The 20,513-nt window shown below is 38.5% G+C and overlaps 1 protein-coding gene across 3 annotated transcripts in view; it reads left to right on the top strand.

Moving 5' to 3' along the window:
* The window catches only part of LOC137259306 (MYCBP-associated protein-like), a 66,175-nt gene that overhangs the window by 10,617 nt on the left and 35,045 nt on the right, over positions 1 to 20,513 (top strand). For 2 of the 3 annotated variants that reach the window (XM_067796938.1, XM_067796940.1), the window contains exons 2-4: positions 15,802 to 15,956; positions 17,263 to 17,372; positions 20,015 to 20,073. In XM_067796938.1, the coding sequence (XP_067653039.1) occupies positions 15,802 to 15,956; positions 17,263 to 17,372; positions 20,015 to 20,073 (324 nt within the window). Of the gene's footprint in view, positions 1 to 10,485; positions 10,557 to 15,606; positions 15,694 to 15,801; positions 15,957 to 17,262; positions 17,373 to 20,014; positions 20,074 to 20,513 lie in introns of those variants that run through there. The other variant, XM_067796939.1, reaches the window with a different exon arrangement.

The following is a 20,513-nucleotide window of genomic DNA, read 5'->3' as shown; positions in this document are numbered from 1 at the left end:
TTCAAAGAAACTAATAGTTTGAATGGATAGAACTGATTATTATTACTTATACAGACTCTGTGTCCATGCATGCAGATGATTCCTAAATTTCCCATGTCAGCTTGTTACAACTTGACATCTTTCAATTTTCCTGAAATTAGTATAAATTTACTAATTGGTGGTTCCTAACATTGTTTTGAAATGTAACCATCCTAACGTTTGGGAAACTCATATCCTAGTGGCTGTAATCACAACTGCTGTGCAGAGGTGCCTCCCTTTGCCATCTCAGGATTTGAAGGTCATCTGATAAAAGTGAAGATTTACCAGATTTTCAGATGGCCGCTCTGAGCCATGTGACCAGAACTTCAACAAAGTAAAAACGATCTGCCATTGAACTTTACAAGGCATTACTCATATTCCAAAATGACCATATAAGGATTTAAATCACTTGATCATTTGATGAGACATTTTGAAAAGAAGTGCTCAAGATGTCTGTAAACAATCGTAAAACATTTAGGCGATCTAAATCCGTGCCATCTGAAGGCAACAATCAGAAGAAATCTGTTGGGAGAAAGCGGAGTGAAGGGGCGTTACCCCCTGATGAGGAAAGTCCAAGTAGTTTCACATCCAGGAGAAAGTCGACCCGCCTAAAACTGAAGGGATCCTGTTACACAGTCACAGCCATAAGTAGGTATTAATGCTAATCAGTGTTCCTGTTTTTATAAATTTTGTCCCCTGTGGGAGAAATGAAATGTGGATTAGAACCACTGTCTTCAGCAGCCTGTGCTGGTTTTGCAGTGTGCAACTTACTTTATTGCTTGCCTAAGCTCGTTTGCGTTAGTCAGTACTCATGATGTCACCGGTTGGTATGGTTCATGCTCGATGATCCCATGAGGATGCCGGTTAGAATTTGTCTTCAGCAACCCATGCTTGTGACTAACAGAATCAGGTGGTCTGGCTTGCTGACATGGTTGATACTTGTAATCATATACCATATGCATAGATCAGTGTGCATGATGTTGATCACTGGATTGTCTGTTCCAGATTTGATATTGTACAGACTGGCACCGTAATAGCTGAGTGCAGCTTTAAAGAACAAATCAATCAACCAGATTTGATAATTTACTAACTGCTACAGTGTTGCTGGAATGTTGCAGATAGTGCTGCAGACAGACATACAAGCAAAGTTATTCTACACTTTTGTCATGCTTGAGGTTGTTGAATCCTAAACACAGAGGGGAACAGCATGGTGTCTTTATGTAGCATGGCATGGAGTCATCCAACAGATGACATCCTTACCATGTCAGCTTGCTGATGGGGTTAACCTCTTTGGTAGTGTATAGTGGCAGGATATTTGTATGGTGCACATAGCTACGCAACTAGTACATGCTCAAGGCGCTAGAGTGTTAGCGCATTTTTAACCAACTCAACTCCCTGGGGAGTACTCAACCCATGAAGCCTGTAAGGTGCAGCAAGTTATCATACATCCACATCCTCAGAAGGTACATACTTGCAGCTGGGTGGACAGGGACACTAAAAGTTATCACATCGTGTCTCGGGAAATACAGGGTTTTATCAGTCCCGAGTAAGGTTGTATTACAACCTTACGAGGGACTGATAAAACCCTGTATTTCCCGAGACACGATGTGATAACGCATTTATCAAGCTGAATGTTTTCACTAAATCAATACAAAACAACACGCATCGAATCAACTTGCATCCAGCTTCTCGTTTGACCTCATTGCACCGCACATTACTAAAGGCTTGTCGATGCACGCTTTTCTCACTTCGCGTTGTCACCGAGGCGTAGCGGGGTGATATGACTTTCGCAGCGGGAGTATACAATTCTTATACTCACGCTGGCGGATCACGATGGATGTAAATGGTATTTTATCAGAGTCACGTGGACCAATCAAAACTCGACTTTCTTACATGAGGCTAGATAAGGTGTTTTATCCAGTTATGTTAGATAACATCTGCAACTAGGTGACATAGTGCCTGACTTTGTAAGAAAAAGCAGAAACCATCCGGTATAAGGTTCAAGTCCCAGTACAGATTCAGAACTTTCAGTGCTGCTGCACATTTAACATTTTGTATACTTTTTCCAAAACAGACCATAACCTGGTGTTCCAAGGTGGTTCCAGGGATTGGGAAAAAGAACTTTGACGATGGGCCATTTTCAGGTCTATTAGCCATTTTCTGAATTTAGAATGGGCCACTGCCCTTGTATCATTCGAAAACTTCAAAATTTTAATGGGCCATTTTGTATTCTAGTGTGCAAAATGGCCCATAGCCACTGCCTTTCCCACTCCCTTTGCTTCATTGCAAACTAATTATGAAACATATTACCTATACATATTTAGGATACATGCACAGTAATATGAGGAAATGAAACTAGAGTTTAAAGTTAGAGATTTTGTGGCCTCAATTCTGAGACTATTGCAGGACACCTCAAGGACACCAGAAATTCCTGTTAAATGTGTACAAAAAAATTAGAAATACATCACACATTCCTATGTTGAAAAATTAAACCTGCATCATTTGAAACAATGAATGACAACATAGTCTCTTACCAAATTAGCCTTGTGGAAACCACATCATGGTTTTAGATTCTGCCTAAAAATTGTTTTCTTTGTTCGTTTGTCTGTCCGTTCAAGTGCAACTACTGACCTGTGAATTTACGTGTCTATTATTCCTCATTTTCCTGTTCAGTGATGATCGACTAAGACATAAATCTTTATGGGATAAGAGTTAATTAACCATGAAAACAGATTTCAAACTGCTCCGGCACAAAGAGAAGTGTTAACGTCTATTACTAAATGGTCAGACTAAATCTTTATTGCTGATTTGCCCAGTCAAACAAATATTATATTGCAGAGATGACATTAGTATTGATGTGGAAACAGACCACCCACAAGGTAGTCGATAAGGATTCCTCCTTCTTGTGTTCTTCTGGTGTGAGTGAGTTTAGTTTTACGCCACACTCAGCAGTAATCCAAGTATGTGGCGGTGGTCTGTAAATAATCAAATCTGGACCAGTCAGTCCAGTGATCAACAGCATGAGTATTGATATGCACACTTGGGAACCGAAGACACATGTCAATCCCGATAGTAACCTTTTGTGGCAAGCGTGGGTTGCTGAAGATCTATAGTACCACGGATCTTCAGGAGTCTCTTATGGAGTAAATAGTCACCATTCCTGTCTTGGAAATACAAGATGTCTCCCATTCATACAGACTGTACTCATGACGATCCATGTTAGAATTGGTCTTCATCAGGACTGCACAGTATTTCTGGTATATCAGTATATCGGTACACCACAATATGCTTTTCAAACAATGCATATTGCAGTATTTTTTTCGAAGAAAAGGTATATTTGGTAGGGAACATATATGAAGTTTTTATAATTATTTTTTATCTTCATGGTTTAAATTAAAATCAACACATACTTTCATTAACAACTTTGTTTTCCTTCGTAATTTAATGACAAAATGGCATAATGTAGTACTATGATTTGTATAAAAAGGAAATAGAATCTTTGACTATGCAACCTAATGTCAGGACTCTGATGTGAATGTACAAGAGATCAATTGAAAATGTTTCCAGATTGACAACTGCGCTCTAAAGTCTGGAACTTTGTGAAAAGCTTCTGCAGCAGCATCTGCCATTTTGGTTTGTTTATTAACGAATGCTGGTTCCAAACTAACATTTTGTAATTTATGTGATTAAAAGTCATCCAAATGCAATTGTATGACCAATAAAAATTCTCAAAGCTATTAATGTATAATACTATAAAGAAATACATCATTCACGAAAATTATGGATCATGGTCACAGAAATTGTGACATAGATATGCATAAGCTATGTTCCTTAACAATGATGTTCATTGAATTATTTGTTATAAGTAAAAACTGAGTTTTCTTTGGATTGACTGATCTGGTCAAATACATGTTGGGCTGATAACATTTCGAAGTTACCAGCTTGAATGTCTGGCTGGGTTTTGGGATTATTGCATACACTTTAAGAAGGAAAACAACATGATTAACATATTTCACTAGCACGAAAATCTACTGTTTTATTTTGGCCTGATGGCCACTGAGATATGTACAGACATGTAATGCCATATTTATCCCAAAGCAATATTTGATTCTTTAGCCTTCAGACCAGTCAGTGAGCTGCTGTTAGTGTTGTTCAGATGATTGAGCAGGTCTGACATTAGGAACCTACCTGAGTGTTTTATGACCCCACTGCATTGTCTGGCTTTCATTAAAGGGAACTGTCACGTGTGTGGCAGTCAATTAATGGTAATTCCTGCTAATAGACATATTGGACAACTCTTTGTGCTGTGGGGAGAGACTGGCTTCATGATGGCAATAGCCAATGTTTACAAAAGGAAATGACTGTGGGACATTTCTGAGGTGTAGGGTAAGGGGGTAACAGGGGGTGTATATGTGTGGGAATGTGAACCCTCTGAGAAGACAGTGGTCTAGTTCTGAGATTGTTGAGAATCCAGGAATGTGATCTCTTCAACAGAGCTAAATAGAATAATATACGAGATATGGTGAGACTTTCTGTGAGGACAGTGGTCTAGTTCTGAGATTGTTGACAATCCAGGAATGTGATGTCTTCAACAGAGCTCCACAGAATAATATATGGGATGTGGTGAGACTTTCTGTGAGGACAGTGGTCTAGTTCTGAGATTGTTGACAATCCAGGAATGTGATGTCTTCAACAGAGCTCCACTGAATAATATACGGGATGTGGTGAGACTTTCTGTGAGGACAGTGGTCTAGTTCTGAGATTGTTGACAATCCAGGAATGTGATGTCTTCAACAGCGATCCACAGAATAATATACGGGATGTGGTGAGACTTTCTGTGAGGACAGTGGTCTAGTTCTGAGATTGTTGACAATCCAGGAATGTGATGTCTTCAACAGAGCTCCACAGAATAATATACAGGATGTGGTGAGACTTTCTGTGAGGACAGTGGTCTAGTTCTGAGATTGTTGACAATCCAGGAATGTGATGTCTTCAACAGAGCTCCACAGAATAATATATGGGATGTGGTGAGACTTTCTGAGAAGACAGTGGTCTGGTTCTAAAATTTTGTCAATCCTGGAAAGTGTTGTATATATCAGAGCTAAACAGAATGATCTATGGGATGTGGTAGGACTTTCTGAAAGTCCAAGGTCTGATTTTTGTCAATCTAGGAAAGTGAAGTCTTCAACAGAGTTCTACAGAATTCTGTATGGGATGCGGTGAGACTTCCTTGAAAATCAGGGGTCTGGCCCTGAAATTGTTGTCAGCTCAGGAATGTGATGAACAGAACACTCAAGAAGAATTTTTATTTATGTGAAAATCCTTTCTGAGATATATTTCTGAAACTGATGTCAACTCAGGAACAGAACTCTGCAGACTGATATATGGAATATGGTGAATATTTCTGAGAAGTCAGTGGTATCTGTCTGAGATTGAGGTCAACCCAGGAACTTAAACTGGTGAACGGCACTCTGAAGGAAAAAATTTGTGGATGTCATAATCTTTTCTAATGTCAGTGGTATGATTCTGAGATTGTTTGGAACCAGGAAAGTTCAGTTGTCAATAGAACTCTTCCAGAAGAATAGATGAGGAAGTGATGAGACTTTGTGAAAAGTGAGTGGTATGGTTCTAAGATCATTGTCAACTCTTCGAAATGACGTACTAGTGGTTAGGTAACAAAATTTGCTTTCAAGACATGATGAGACTTTTATTGTATAGATACCCAATACACCTGTTGGAACCCATTGGAAACTTTTCCAGGAATTGTATTTCATCAGTGGAACGAATTGGGAAAGGTTTTGAAGATATTTGGAAAAACACACGGAAATGTACAAGCACAGGTTTGATTCTGTAGTGAGACTTCTTGTGGAATTGGCACTGTAGTTCTGAAACAGTTAATGCCGGGAATTCAGTTAGGATTAGAATGGCGATTGTAGTTTGTAAATATTTAACAGTGACATGCCCGTTATATTCCTGAGACATTTTCCAGAATGTGGACTTTTAACCTCAGACTGTGAGAGTCCAAGGAAATGAAGTTTTGACCAGACATGACTGAAAAAAACAGCAGTTTTGATAGTCCAGGACTGTTTGCAGGGAAAATTATTTTATGTTAGTGTTTTGCCTCCTGCTGTGCTGTGAATCCCTATCTGATTTCATACCCTTCAAGTATCTACAACTTTTGATGAATTTAACAGTTCGCAGTGCACCTAATTTAGTGATCTAGCATATCTCCTGCTGTTCTGTGTGTTGGCAGCAGTTGCCAACTTTCATCATTTGATGAGCTCACAATGCATTTTCCACTGAAATGAAAAGCAAACAATTTACTGATAACAATCTCCGAATCATAAATTATGTTTGAATATTTTATGCAGTATATTATTGATCTGGAAAATACATTACTGTAGCATTATAGGATTGACATTCTCTTCATGGAAACCATATCACGGAGCATCAGGATATATCATTGTATCATGTGGTTTTTAATCCTCTATCTGGTTTATTTGTCCACTTGCAAAGGATCTGATTTCCTGCAGTGAAGAGCTCCTATTGCTCTTCCTTCCTCATGTTACCATTGTTTCCATGGAAACAGTAATTTTTTGATCTGTTGATGCAGTTTCATGCATCAATATTTGTTAACCTGCTAGTAACACCGTGTGCATGGAATTCCTCTTTCAATGACTGAAGATTGACTACACGAGGAATCGTTTAAAGTATTCATTCAGGGATGTGGATATGATTTTACTGAAACATTGCAGAAGCAAGTAGCAGTTTGTGTGAATTTCATCTAAATTTTAGAAATCCAAGATGGCTGCCAATTCAAAGCGCAGTATGTCTGTCCAGTTCAGCCAATCAGCAGTCAGCACACTGTTGGTAAAACACAGCACAGTGACGCCTGGTGGACTAAGAAGACACTCAATGATGCCAGCCTCTGACAAGCATAAACATGGAATGTCCCATCTTGCAGTTCCAGGGGAGACTGTCCGACGAGGGTCCTTGTTTTCACGTAGGAATAATACCAATAGATTATCAATAATGTTTCTACCATTGCCTCTGTTCACCAAGCAGAAAGTGGGTACAAGGTGGGATTAGTGATATGACCTATTACACATAATAAGATATATCAGTGGGGTTGGAAGGTAGCCGGGTTATTGACATGTAGCAAAGAGATGGTATTGTGTAGTCATAGTGTTTTGTTAGTAATCCATACATAAATATGTCAACAGTTATGTTTTGTCCCATTTTGCCTACATCCCATATTGCATACAATGAAAGGGAAGAGAATGTCGAACAGCCTTTTGCATAAATGAGTATGTCCCAAGTCTAATTACCTGTGCCAATACACCACTTTGCTCCAAGTTCTAAGTGATAGGCAAAATGATTGTTTACCATACTTATTGTTCCTAAAATTAGTACAGACAAGAAGATTATCACTCAAAACATTGTTGCTGCAATCAAATTTTGACCCTGAGAGAATGGGCTTCTCCATAAGTGAAATACATCAGCCATTGAACCTTACCATACTGTACTTAATGAGTAGAAGAAGAATTGTTGTTTCAAAATTGTCCGGGTCGTCATTCCATTGCATCATGGCATTTCCACAATGAGCAGAGTTTGTGAATCTCAGTATGGCAAACAACAGGTCATTCATGCAGTTTACTGATACTGACTCAGCATTAGACGGCAGGTTGCCACAATTTGGAAATGTGTTGTTTGGGCCACTGTAGTTCCATTGTTGATCATATCACTTCCACCTGTGATCACAGTCATAGCCCTGTTGAGGACGCACAGCATGTTCATCTCTGCCGACATGTGTAAGAAAACATCTCCCCAGTCCAGCAGGTTTGCAATAAAGAGCTTGAGCATCAGCATGACATATGGTGATTTGTTATGAACACATCAGGGCTCATATTTTTCATACGATGTCCTAAGGCAAAATATCACTTTGTCGTGGCGATGTGACATCATGAACAATGCTATGACATCATGCTTCCTCTGTAACGTTACATTCTACCTGCCAGCCTGTGTTTGAAAGTAGATTTGGGTTTATTTTCCTCAATTTGACAACTTCAGTAATAGACAGAATATTAAATTTGTAACCATATCATACTATGTTTAAGACACTCTTCCTTAAATATTGGTATATCTCGCTGGGGAAATGCTAACATTTAAGCACTCTTGTAATATAGTATCCTCTATTTGTTTCTGAAATCTTTTAATTTGTGCTAAAAGTTATTTCTAGAATATGTATTGAGAATAGGTCCATATTCAATCTCAATGCTATATTTTGGTAACTAGCTCTTTCCATCACTACCTGCTCTTCAACTGCATTAACTTTACACACCTTCACAAAACTGGAATATGCAGAAAGCAGCGTTAAAACTCACTCACTCATTGATCCTTTACATAAGCAATCACCCATTAATACAACAAAGAGACAAATATAGACCCCCAGCCAGTCACATCTCATTTCAAAGACTAATTTCCTCCAAACTTTGCCCTTTACAGCAATATTCACCCACAACAAAAGCAACTTCATAAAATAGATTTTTCACTTAGGTGTCAATTTTCTTGGAAACAACAGCCTATGCAGTGTTATTGACATGTAACAGGTTGTGACTATTATCACAATAGAGTGGATATGATGCTAAGTGTTTACTGTGCTATATCCTTCTTCGTCAGATTCTCTGCTATTGTATGAGTGAATAAAAAAAAGTCAAAGGGTCCTCCATGCTGCTCAAATATGTTTTGCTTCAGTGAGTTATGATGGTCTCCTGTCAGACTGGGCTTATTGGACCCAGAATCAATTATACATCATGCTGTGATTTATTTTCAATACTGAATGGAATTTCACAGTGCTTAAAGGGTGGTGGGGTAGCGTAGTGGTTAAAGCATTCGATTGTCACAATGAGGTGTTCAAATCCCTGCATGGGTGCACTATGTGAAGCCTATTTCTTGTGTACCCGTCTGTGATATTGCTAAATTGGTAAAAGCAGCACAAAACCATTCTGACTGTCTCGCACAAAACTGTATGTACATTTTTAAAAAATCTGTGATTATTTTAAAACCAAACTTTCTCAGATGTTGTTAGCATTGCTTAGGGTAATTATATCTGCTCCTAGTACCAGGGAAACAGGTTCATGCAAAGTCCATGAATCATGAACATGTCTCCAAAACACTGCCCAGTGATTTTTGGTTGTCAGTGTAAACAGAATCAGTGCCGCATGAAAACACACCTTCTTGTGTTACATAGTAAAGAATTCAATCACAATTTAAGTTTCACCTCTGTCACCTGCCATGGAAGTTCTATTTCAATTGGTGATTTGTGTAGAGGCTGTGAGTTGTCCCAATGCATGTCTTCAATACTATACACCGTAAACACTTCCACAGTGCTCTCTTTATCCCACTACTCACAGCCAGTAGTCTCTCTTCCACTGGGATAGTTTTCTTTCTACTACTGGGCCAGGAATCACTCTTCCACTGGGGTAATTGTCAATGTACTACTGGGCCAGTAATCACTTTGCCACTTTGCCAGTAATTGCACTATCAAGTAGTCAGTAATCACCCTACACAAGGCCAGTAGTCAACCTACACTGGGTCAATAATTACTCAACCACTGGGGAAATAATCCCCAACCAGTGGTCCAATAATCCCTCTTCCACTGGGCCAGTAATCACTCTACCACAGAGCAAGTGATTCCTCTTCCACTGGGCCACTGATTCCTCTATCACTGGGCCAGTAATCACACTACCACTGGGCCAGTAATCACTCTACCACTGGGCCAATGAGCCCTTTACAACTGTGCCAATACCACTCTACCTCTGGGTCAGCAATCACTCTACTTCTGGGCCATTAGGCCCTCAGTAACCTCTCTGTTGTTTGGCAGTACTCCCACAACCACTTGACCATGAACAACAGCTCAACCACAAGGCCAGTAATAAAAAGCAGATTTAGAGATTCTCATCACTTCAGTGTCACAAGAGCCATATCCATGTAATCAAGTATATTTTACATCCAACATTCAAGGACAATTGAGTTGCTTGTCACATGGAGGACCAGGGTTCCATTCCCCACCTTGATAGTACATGTGTGGGCCATATTTCTAGTGTCCAGTAGCCAGGTTATTATCAGTATAAACCAGCTTAAAACACATACACACTCTCATTTTATTCAGTCACAAATAATCAATACACTTTTGTTAAAACTTTCCCTTACAAATCTCCATTTCTTAATCTAGTTGGATTGTTCCAGTTCAATTAAAAAGTCAGATTTCAATTTAGAATCAGATTCTGTTTTCTATAGACTGACCAACTACATTATTCATGAACATGTCAGATATTAACCTGTATTTTATCAAAGAATATTTCCCTTTGTGTCATGACTTAGGGAGTTCCCTGTCCAGACTTGCTCCCTCCTGCTGGGACCAATATTAGATGTTTTATGGTAATGTTAATATAATTATTTCCAGCTAGTTTTCCAAGTGTTGTCCCATGGCTTGAGTGGTGAGCTGAAGGCGGGTTTACTCAAGGACTTTACGACAAGTAGGATTAAACAACACTGACTTTGTAATGTTTGCTAATCCTTCGTATGGTAATACAAAAAGTTGGACTGAGGATCAGGAGGACCGACAGGTGGAAGTGTGGATTGTGTGCATGGAAACATTGTGGTGAAATTGGATAATGATCAGTCAGGTTTGATTCAGATCTGTTCCTGTGAAGATTATGATTATTTTGTCAGTATATTTTTTCTACAAGGATGAGGATTGGTGATCTGGTTGTATTTTTATGTCATTATTGAGTGAAGTCTGTAGGTGTTGTCTTGTGATTGCTTGTGAGCCATTTCCATTAAGAGGTTTGTCAACTTGTCTCTATGGGACTGGGTGAAAGGTTTATGGATACATTATGCATTGTTGTTTATCAGTTGATACCTAGGTTATACAAAACTTGTGTGTTTGTATGTTACAGCGAACGCTTTAACCACTAGGCTACCCCACTACCCAGTCTCTGCCACAATGGTTTTAACTGTTAGTGACAATAAGAGATGTTGAAATTGTGATCCACTTTTGTAAGTTATTAAGTGAATTTTCATGAATGTACTGAAGTAATTTAATTGTATATTGAAAGATGTGAAATGGCTGACCCTTTTAATCATTTCATGAAACGACTGATTTCACAATCTGACTGTAACATATATACCAATATGCAACTCTAGAGAATTTTAAGAACTGTTTCACAAGACTATAGTTAATGGTGACATGTATCTATAATTCATGGTAAAACAGCTATAGTGAGAAACCTGGTTGCTCCTTATCTTCTGTTGTGTAGTATCTAGGTGAACTATGAGGATTTGCTCAGCGATACAGTATATGTAAAATCATCAGCATTTCAAGATTATTGGCCAGGTTACACGTAAGTGCTCAAGATTTAAGATCTCTTCATCATCCAATTTTATACTTACGGATTGTAAGTTAGAGATATAATTTCACTCACTGAAATAGGTTCTGAAATCATGTATGAATACAACTGAGAAACACATAAATGTACAAGATTAATATTTTCATAATCATGTAATCAACTCTAAAAAAGGAAGAGTTGAAGAAGTTTTAGAAATCATGTCTGAATACTTGTAAATTGCCATTTTGTCATGTAACGTCAAATGATATTTTCACTGCAGTAACAAACCCCTGTCTAGGCATATTTCAATATTATATTCAAGTTTACTGATAATAATGCTTAAATACATGAGGGAAAGGATAAGGGATCCTATGAAACCACAAGTGTTCCTTTATGTTTTTGCAAGGTTTCTTAACAAACAATGCAATACAAAGCTGTGCTAGTTAGGAACATAGCCATGTGGATAAAGTATTCTTTCTCCTAATTTCTCAGGTTTGATTCCCTAAATGAGTACAATGTATGCAAACCGTGTAGGTTTTGCCTCATTAATGCTGGATTAGTGGTTAAAAGTAGACAGCGTCAAGAGCTGTACCTAACACTAACCTAATTTTTTGCCACATTGAACAAAGTAAATAACATGAGCTTACCTTATAGTCCTAAGGATCGTAAATACTCTCCAGTTTCAAGACAATCCAGCTGTCGGCAGACACTCCAATGCATGGAATAATCAATGTAAACATATTGACTATCAGGAATCCAGACTTTGACTTCATTCCAACTTCGCTGTACAGTGTATTAGTTCCAGGTACCCAATACTTGTTGATACTTTGTGCTCGTTGTATCAGATGAATAAAATCCTCATTAGGGTGCGGCATAACTTGGCCCTTTAATGCAGCATTCCAAATCCACAATTTTTAATCAATCCGTGGGAGAATCAGTCCCAAATACTTACTGGTAATACTTGTTAACAGGCTGAAACTATGGATCCTTTAACTTGGCTGTTGTCATCATGCTAAAATTCATTGGGACCTGAGGATGCATTTAGTGGATGTTTATCTTTGACCGGACGTGATTATTTTGCAGGTTACCTTGGTAGAACTAAAATATTGATGACTGTTGTTAGGTTGAAAACATGAACATGAAAAAAACCCTTTCAAATAGTTTCTGTAAATAAGTACATTTTGCGAGAAAAACAGATCCATCTTTTCCAAAATTCTAAGACAGATAGTGTTGTGAATAGGCAGGTTGTATTCAGCAAAAATGATTTTCAGTTACGACATTTCCACATCACTGTATAAATATTTAATTCCATGGCAACTGTACTAATTATGTTCACTGTCTGTAACTAACGAGAAAATACGATCTTAGCATAGCATTATCTGAAACCAGTTCAAAGTGAATGCAAAAGTTTCAAGGACTCCTGTCAGTGTATCTATATTTGATAAGTTTGGGATACAGAAAGGTAAATAATTTATCCCCATTGCAAAACTTAATTAACGTTGCCCTAACTCAGTCAGTCTACAGCCAGCAGTAACGATGATGGGGACGATCACACAGCATTCAGTTACGTTCGATTTGGATTCGGAAACATCTTTATCTCCCACAGGTTGTATAAGTATGCAGAGATGTCTGTGTTTTCTTATCAAAAATGTTTTTATGTCATCATTGAGAATTTTGTAGATGACTTGAGATCAGCATGTTGTTTGACGAGAGAAAGACAGATCCTCTATTGATCGTGTATTTTTGTGAAATTTACTTTGAACTTTGAAACTCTACTCAAATTGTCACTGAGGGAGACTCAAAGTGGTTCGCTGACTGACTGAATATGGTTTTTGCCTCTTTTAGCAATATTACAACAATATCACATTGAGGGACACCAGAAATGGACTTCACACATTGTACCCATGTGGGAAATCAAACCCCAGTATTCGGCGTGACGAGCAAACACTTTAACCACTAGACTACTCCACTTCCCCTAAAGTTGTTCAGTGGTGTTGGGGTGGCAAAGTTTTTAAGGCAGGATGGTTAGGGACCAAGGCCTGTGATTATTTCTCACATTGGTCCATTGTGTGAGTGAATGAATGTAGTTTTATTTCGCTTTTAGCAATATTTGAGCAATATCACAGCTGGTGACAAGAAATGGGCTTCACTAATGTGTATTTGATCACTAGGTTCTCTGGTTCACACTCGATTATTTACAGACCGGTGCCATATAGCTGGAATATTGCTGAGGGTGGCTCTTTTCTATATCTAAACATACTTGTTTTCGTACAGTATATTAATCTTGTTGTTTGATATCACGATTGGTAATACACAAGGTGTATGATGATGGTCTGTAGGGAATAGAGTCTCAACCTTGTAAACATGACCCAGTTCATCAACCTCAAATTCATTATAAAATGCCATTCACCAACATTGATTATGGTATTGTTGCTGCCGATACCCTTAAATTTCCAAGGTCACATCTAAACATCATAATGATTGCCCCATGGAACATTAAAAGGGAACAATTTCTATCCCAGAATCTAAATCTCAAATAAATTTCAACACATTTCATTAGACTGGTGACAGTTTAAGTGCCAGCACTATGTCATCCTTAATTTAGAAATCTGCTTACCAGACTTTGTTAGCAGCTGGCGCTACTTCGTTAGCAACCGGCGGTAATCTCAAAGAAGCAGCCAACGATTAAGCAATAAAAGCATAACAAGGAATACTGCATGACAGCAAGATTAATAAGTTTATTTGACATTCAAGGTAATTGGTTTAGTCCTATCGAAACTCCTGCCTTAGCGACCAGAGTCCACAGAAACAGCAGCTGATCAATAGCCATATAAACGTTCAATAACACTACATACATGATCCCTGTAGAGGGACTTGTGGTAAGGTACATGATCTGTGAATATTATAGGCGGATTACCTCTGTCCAAAACCTGTATGTGCATACTGTATGTGTACACTGGTTGTTATTGTGGTTTGTGTATACCTTTTGTGTATGATGTGTTCAACATGCTTTGATCAGAACTGAGGATTGGAATAGGATTTTGCTCTCAGGATATTCTTATTGGGTAAAAGTATTCATGGCTTTGCAAATTTTCAGATGGATGCTTGATTCAGAAGGATTATGTTTCTGAGATGAATATTTGATAACATATTATATGGAGACAGGATTATATCTGTCAAAGATTGATACTTCATAATACGTTGTATGGACATATGATTATGTCTGTGACAGATTGATACTCGATAATAAGTTGTATGGACACATTATGCCTGTGACAGATTGATAGTTGATAATAAGTTGTATGGACACATTATGTATGTGACAGATTGATAGTTGATAATAAGTTGTATGGAGACAGGATTCCGTCTGTGACAGATTGATGGTTGATAATATGTCACAGATGTAATTATGTGTCCATACAACTTATTATCAACTATCAGTTTGATACCTGATAATAAGTTGTATTGAGACAGGATTATGTCTGTGACAGATTGATACTTGATAATAAGTTGTATCGACACATTATGCCTGTGACAGATTGATAGTTGATGATAAGTTGTATGGACACATTATGTATGTGACAGATTGATAGTTGATAATAAGTTGTATGGAGACAGGATTATGTCTGTCAAAGATTGATACATGATAATAAGTTGTATGGACACATGATTCCGTCTGTGTCAGATTGATAGTTGATAATAAGTTGTATGGAGACAGGATTATGTCTGTGACAGTTTGATACTCAATAATAAGTTGTATCGACACATTATGTCTGTGACAGATTGATACTCGATAATAAGTTGTATGGACACATTATGTATGTGACAGATTGATAGTTGATAATAAGTTGTATGGAGACAGGATTATGTCTGTGACAGTTTGATACTTGATAATGAATGTTTGATGTCATATCATGATGATGTTGGTATGATATCAGTATCATTTTCCGAATCAGTAGATACAGTTTAATTGATTGATGTAGCATCTGTTGTCATGCCTGTGTCAGTAAATGGGACTTGCCATGATATCAGTATCTTTGTCTTTGTCAGTAGGTGTAACCTGATTGGTTGGTATAATACTGTTGCTGTGTCTATTTCAACAGAGGTATAAGATTGGTCAGAATATTGGTTGCAGTGTTTGTATCAGTACATAGGACTTGCTTGGTTGGTGTAATATCTCTTGCTATGTTTGTGTCAGTAGATGCAACTTGATTGGTTAGTATAATGTCTGGGAGACGAGCTAGTCGCCAAGGAAACCGGAGATTGTCTGTTCACTCGACCTCACGTAAGTCATGTTTCAAAATATTTATTTTTGAAAAATGTCATTGATTTCTCTTGTCATTTTTACTTGATCAACTTTTAATTAGCCAACAAATCGATTCATTTCTCCTAGATCGGCTGAATAAAGGCAAAAGGAGAGATGGTACTCCAGAGAAGTCAGCCACACCCTCCCAGGAAGAGAACAGTGAGAACCGACCACCATCACGCAACGTCATTTGGAATGAGGAGATAGAGAAACTTCAGATCAAAGAGGATGAACTGCAGAAGGTGGGTCTAGTCTTCAGGTTGCTAGGGGAGAGAGGGCGGGGCAAGAAAATCAGTGAGGAGGTAAAGGGACTGGTGGGTCAAATTTGGTAAGGATGTATGTAAATTATGTGATGGTAGAGGTGTCAGTAAGGATATTGATTGGAGTAGGGTGTCAGTAAGGATACTGGTTGGGGTAGAGGTGTAAGGATGTTGGTTGGGTACAGGTGTAAGTAAGGATGTTGGTTGGGGTACAGGTGTAAGTAAGGATACTGGTCGGGGTAGAGGTGTCAGTAAGGATACTGGTTAGGGTAGAGGTGTCAGTAAGGATATTTGTTGGGTATTGTGCCAGTAAATATCAGGGATGAAAATTTTCCACGGATCACTGAATTCCATTCATTTGATTGTGCTGGTGTCATTCATGATATATAATATACTGTTTCAATTAACACTACCCCTAAGATGCCCAGCCCATTTTCCTCTGTTTTTCACTCATACCCATTCTCGACACTAAAGGATGTTTGGTGGTGCATAGGTAGGATATTGGTTGGGGTAAAGGTGTCTTAAGGACATTGGTTGGGATAGAGGTGTCAGTAAGGATATTGGTTGGGGTAGAGGTGTCAGTAAGGATACTGTTTGGAATAGAGGTGTCAGTAAGGATACTGGTTGGAATAGAGGTGTCAGTAAGGATACTGGTTGGAATAGAGGTGTCAGTAGACATATTGGTTGGAGCAGAGGTTTCAATGCGGATACTGGTTGGGGTAAGGGTGTCAATAAGGATACTGGCTAGGGCAGAGGTGTCAGTAACAATACTGTCCTGAATTGCACCTGAAGTCAGTGCTGTTCCAACAGCCATTTGTTACCCCTCCGTACGAAGAGTGAAAGTAGACCATGTGCACCTATCCCAATTTCGAGTTATATAGTCATTCACCATTCTTGGTGGAACCAAATGGACCAAATGGTCAACAGAGAGAGCAAATAGGTAACAGACAAATGAAAGCTGTGCTGCTTTGTTTAGACTATTGCAAGTTACAAACAAGTTTTAAATGTTTCACTGATCATTCACTGCCATCATTTTGAACTCAAATCAAAATACAAAGTGGTCAGTTAAACTTTTGAAAATGGCCGAAAAAATGAGTGGAAAGTAGCAACAGTAAAACATCAACAGCACATTATTTATTACCCCAGGTAAACCAGGCTGCCTGTGCTAGAAGGTTATAGTCACATGACTTTTCCCACAGGGTACCCATTTTCTGCAGGGTGAACAGAGGCCATTTCAAACAAACTCAAAATTGGTGGAATACTATTATTATCCATATTTTCTCGTCAGCTTCATGAACCTCGTCCTCCTGCTGAGCGCAAGAAGACACCCATCTCATCAACTGTTACAGTCCGAAAACTGAAGCCAGCTGCCGAACTTGAGAAGCCCAGACCAAAATTGTAAGCCCTGCTCCAATATCATCACAATTCTTACTGACATATGACCATCCATGAAGATCTACATTAGAGTTGGTCTTCAGCAACCTATGCTCCTTGTAAGAAGCAGCTAACTGGATGGTTGACACATGTCATCATATCCCAATAGCAGTGTTTAGTGTTCATGATGTCAATCACTGGATAGTCTGATCCTGACTCGATTGTTTACACTGCCATCATATGGCTGGAATATTGCATGACACAACATATAAAACTTACACTCTCAAACACCCCAATGTTTGGTGTCTAATGGTGAGAGACTGCACTGCAAAAAACATCAGTTTTGAAATCTGTAATGAAATATTCAATAATCTTGACAGAAATTAAATACATGTCCGCCCAGTACAAATAAAAAGACGGAGATAAGATTTGGTGCACAAAGTCTGTTGGATTACACATAATATTTACTTTCTTCAAATGAAAATCATATCAATCTTGACTGTTTGAGAAAGGTTTTGTTTGTAGAGTCTTCTGGATAAAAAATCTGTAAAAGCAGAACTTTTTATTGTTTTGCTTTCACTGAAAACAAACATAGTACAAGTTGAAAAATTTCAGATTAAATGGTCGAGTATAAGTTTTAGATTATCAGTCTGAGTAAATATTTTTTTCATTTCTTATGACTGCAATGGTAAACAGATTTATTGGTCCTTAGGAACATGCGAGCATGAGTCAGCAAGGCTTACATTAAGAGTAGGTGTATGGTAGCTCAAGGCAACACAAAACCAAATATTTTCCCACTGATTCCTGTATTAATGTTATATATTTTAAAAATTAACTAAGATTTCAACAGTCATACACTTGTGCATAGTCTGATCTTAAAGAAGCAAGAAAATATGAAATATGACCACCTCAGCAAGCCCCTTTTCTGGACAGGAAGCTGAACAGGCCGACCCCAGTTCCACACAAAATGTGAAATGCTTTGAAATGCCTGTTGTCATATTCAGTACAAGTCATCAAATAAAAAAGATAGCACTAAGTATTTCAAAATATGGTCAGTTTTAATTGCTGGATAGGTGTACATTTAAAAACACAAAAGTCATGCACAAAATCAACCAATCACAGTAGTTAAATGATTCAGTCCACGTTGAAGGTTCCCTACAAAACTGCATGATGCCTGCAGTTCATTGAGTTGTCTCCCTAACCAATACCACAGTCAATCATAGGTCCAAATCTTAGAATCTACCGAATAATTATCCTTGGTAGTGGTGTGCATTACCTACAGTGGCAGATGTCAACTAGACTTTCATCTCTCATTATGCGGACAGAATGGAATATCATTAAACTGATTTCCTTGGCACACTCTCTCATTCTTTTGGTGATCATCATAGGATTTTTATATAGTGCATTTATCCACGCAACTGATACATGCACAAGACACTTGAGTGTTCCCTCATTCAAAAGATGGTGTCTTTAGTAGCATGGTGTGGAGTCCAATAGATGACATCCTCAGTCAAGTCAAGGCTAGAATTCCTGAATCAGACAGAATGTAATGTCCCATTTCCCGTTATTCACATTACTCTAGTACAGACTTGTGAGGCAAAGTGAAATAGGGTTTATTGTCGTTGCTAACTTCAGAAATATTTCACTCATATGACAATGTGTATACATGTGGCTGCTTGTACTAGTGCTAGCCCCCTGAGATACCATGCTGCAATTAGCATGAACACCCCACTTGGACCCATCATGCTTACACCAAGCCATCCAGACCTTATTGCACCCATTAATACTGAGAGTCAGGCAGGAACCAATATGTATCATATTTTTGGTCTTTGGGTATGAAGGTGTCAGGGATTGATCCCCGACCATCCATTCTATGGACAAACATTCTAACCGCTACACCAGAAAGCCGGTCCACATACTTTGAATTCCCAGGGCTTAAATATGAAAAAATCACTGTTCTAGTGATGAAATATTTTAACCATATTTAAGTCCTAAATTCGAAAATGGACAATATTATTATAAAAATGAAAGGAATCAGGATTATGTAATACCCTTTAATCAGGAAACTGGTAACAAAATTGACAATATTGACACCAGTGAGTAAATGTAAACATGAATGATGAAGTTGACAGTCTAATTAATGTAAAACACAAACTGTTCTGAGAGGACTGGGCTAAATTTGCATGGGCCTAAATATGGGAGTTCACAGTACTTGCAATCATCACAGTGCTAAGTTGACTGTCTTCGTGAGTCCTTGATTCCACTCAAGAACCTGATCACAACAGTACCTTGGATGTAAAGCCCAGGACAAACTTACAGTAATCACAGTTCATAGATCTTCTTGATGGAAGAGGCAAAACCACATGCATTGACATAGTCTCTATAAAACTATGTAGATGTCTTCACATTAGAGAAAAATGTCAGATTATAATTCTACGAGAGTCTCAGCTGAAGTGGAGTGAGTGAATTTACTTTTATGCCACTTTTAGTAATATTCCATCAATATCACAGTGAGGGACACCAGAAATGAGCTTCACACATTGTACCATGTCCGAAATTGAACCCGGGTCTTCTACATGAAGAGCAAATGCTTTAGGTTACCCCACCACCCCCAGCTGAAGATGAGGATACGAAAAATGATCATATGTGTTTGTTTCTGTTTGCAGTGTGACCGTCGCAAAGCCAGCTCCACCAGATGCTCCTGTTAAACCCATCGACTATTCAGGTATGTCAAGCTCAAAACTGTATACAACCTGTGAAGATCCAGATGGAATTGATCTTCAGTGACCCATGCTTATCATAAGAGGGGTCATACAGAATCAGGTGGTTAGACTCACTGACTTGGTTGACACATGTCTTTGTATCTCAGCTGAGTAGAATGTAGACACAGGTCCTATTCCCCATGTGGGTCCAATGTATGAAGCCATTTCTGGTGTTCCCTGCCATAAATTTGCTGGAATATTACTAAAAGCAACAGAAAAATAAACTTGCTCGCTTGCTCGCTTGCTCACTCACTCATTTATTCACTCACTCACTCACTCACTCACTCACTCACTCACTCACTCATGCATTCGACCTGTGAAGGTCCATGGTAGAATAGGCCTTCAGCAACCAGTGCTTGCCATCAAAGGCGACTGTGCTTGTCGTAAAAGGCGACTAAAGGGA

The sequence above is a fragment of the Haliotis asinina genome, chromosome 13 (assembly GCF_037392515.1).
Source record: "Haliotis asinina isolate JCU_RB_2024 chromosome 13, JCU_Hal_asi_v2, whole genome shotgun sequence".
NCBI classification, from domain to species: Eukaryota; Metazoa; Mollusca; class Gastropoda; order Lepetellida; family Haliotidae; genus Haliotis; species Haliotis asinina.
This window is presented reverse-complemented; position numbering and strand designations above follow the sequence as displayed.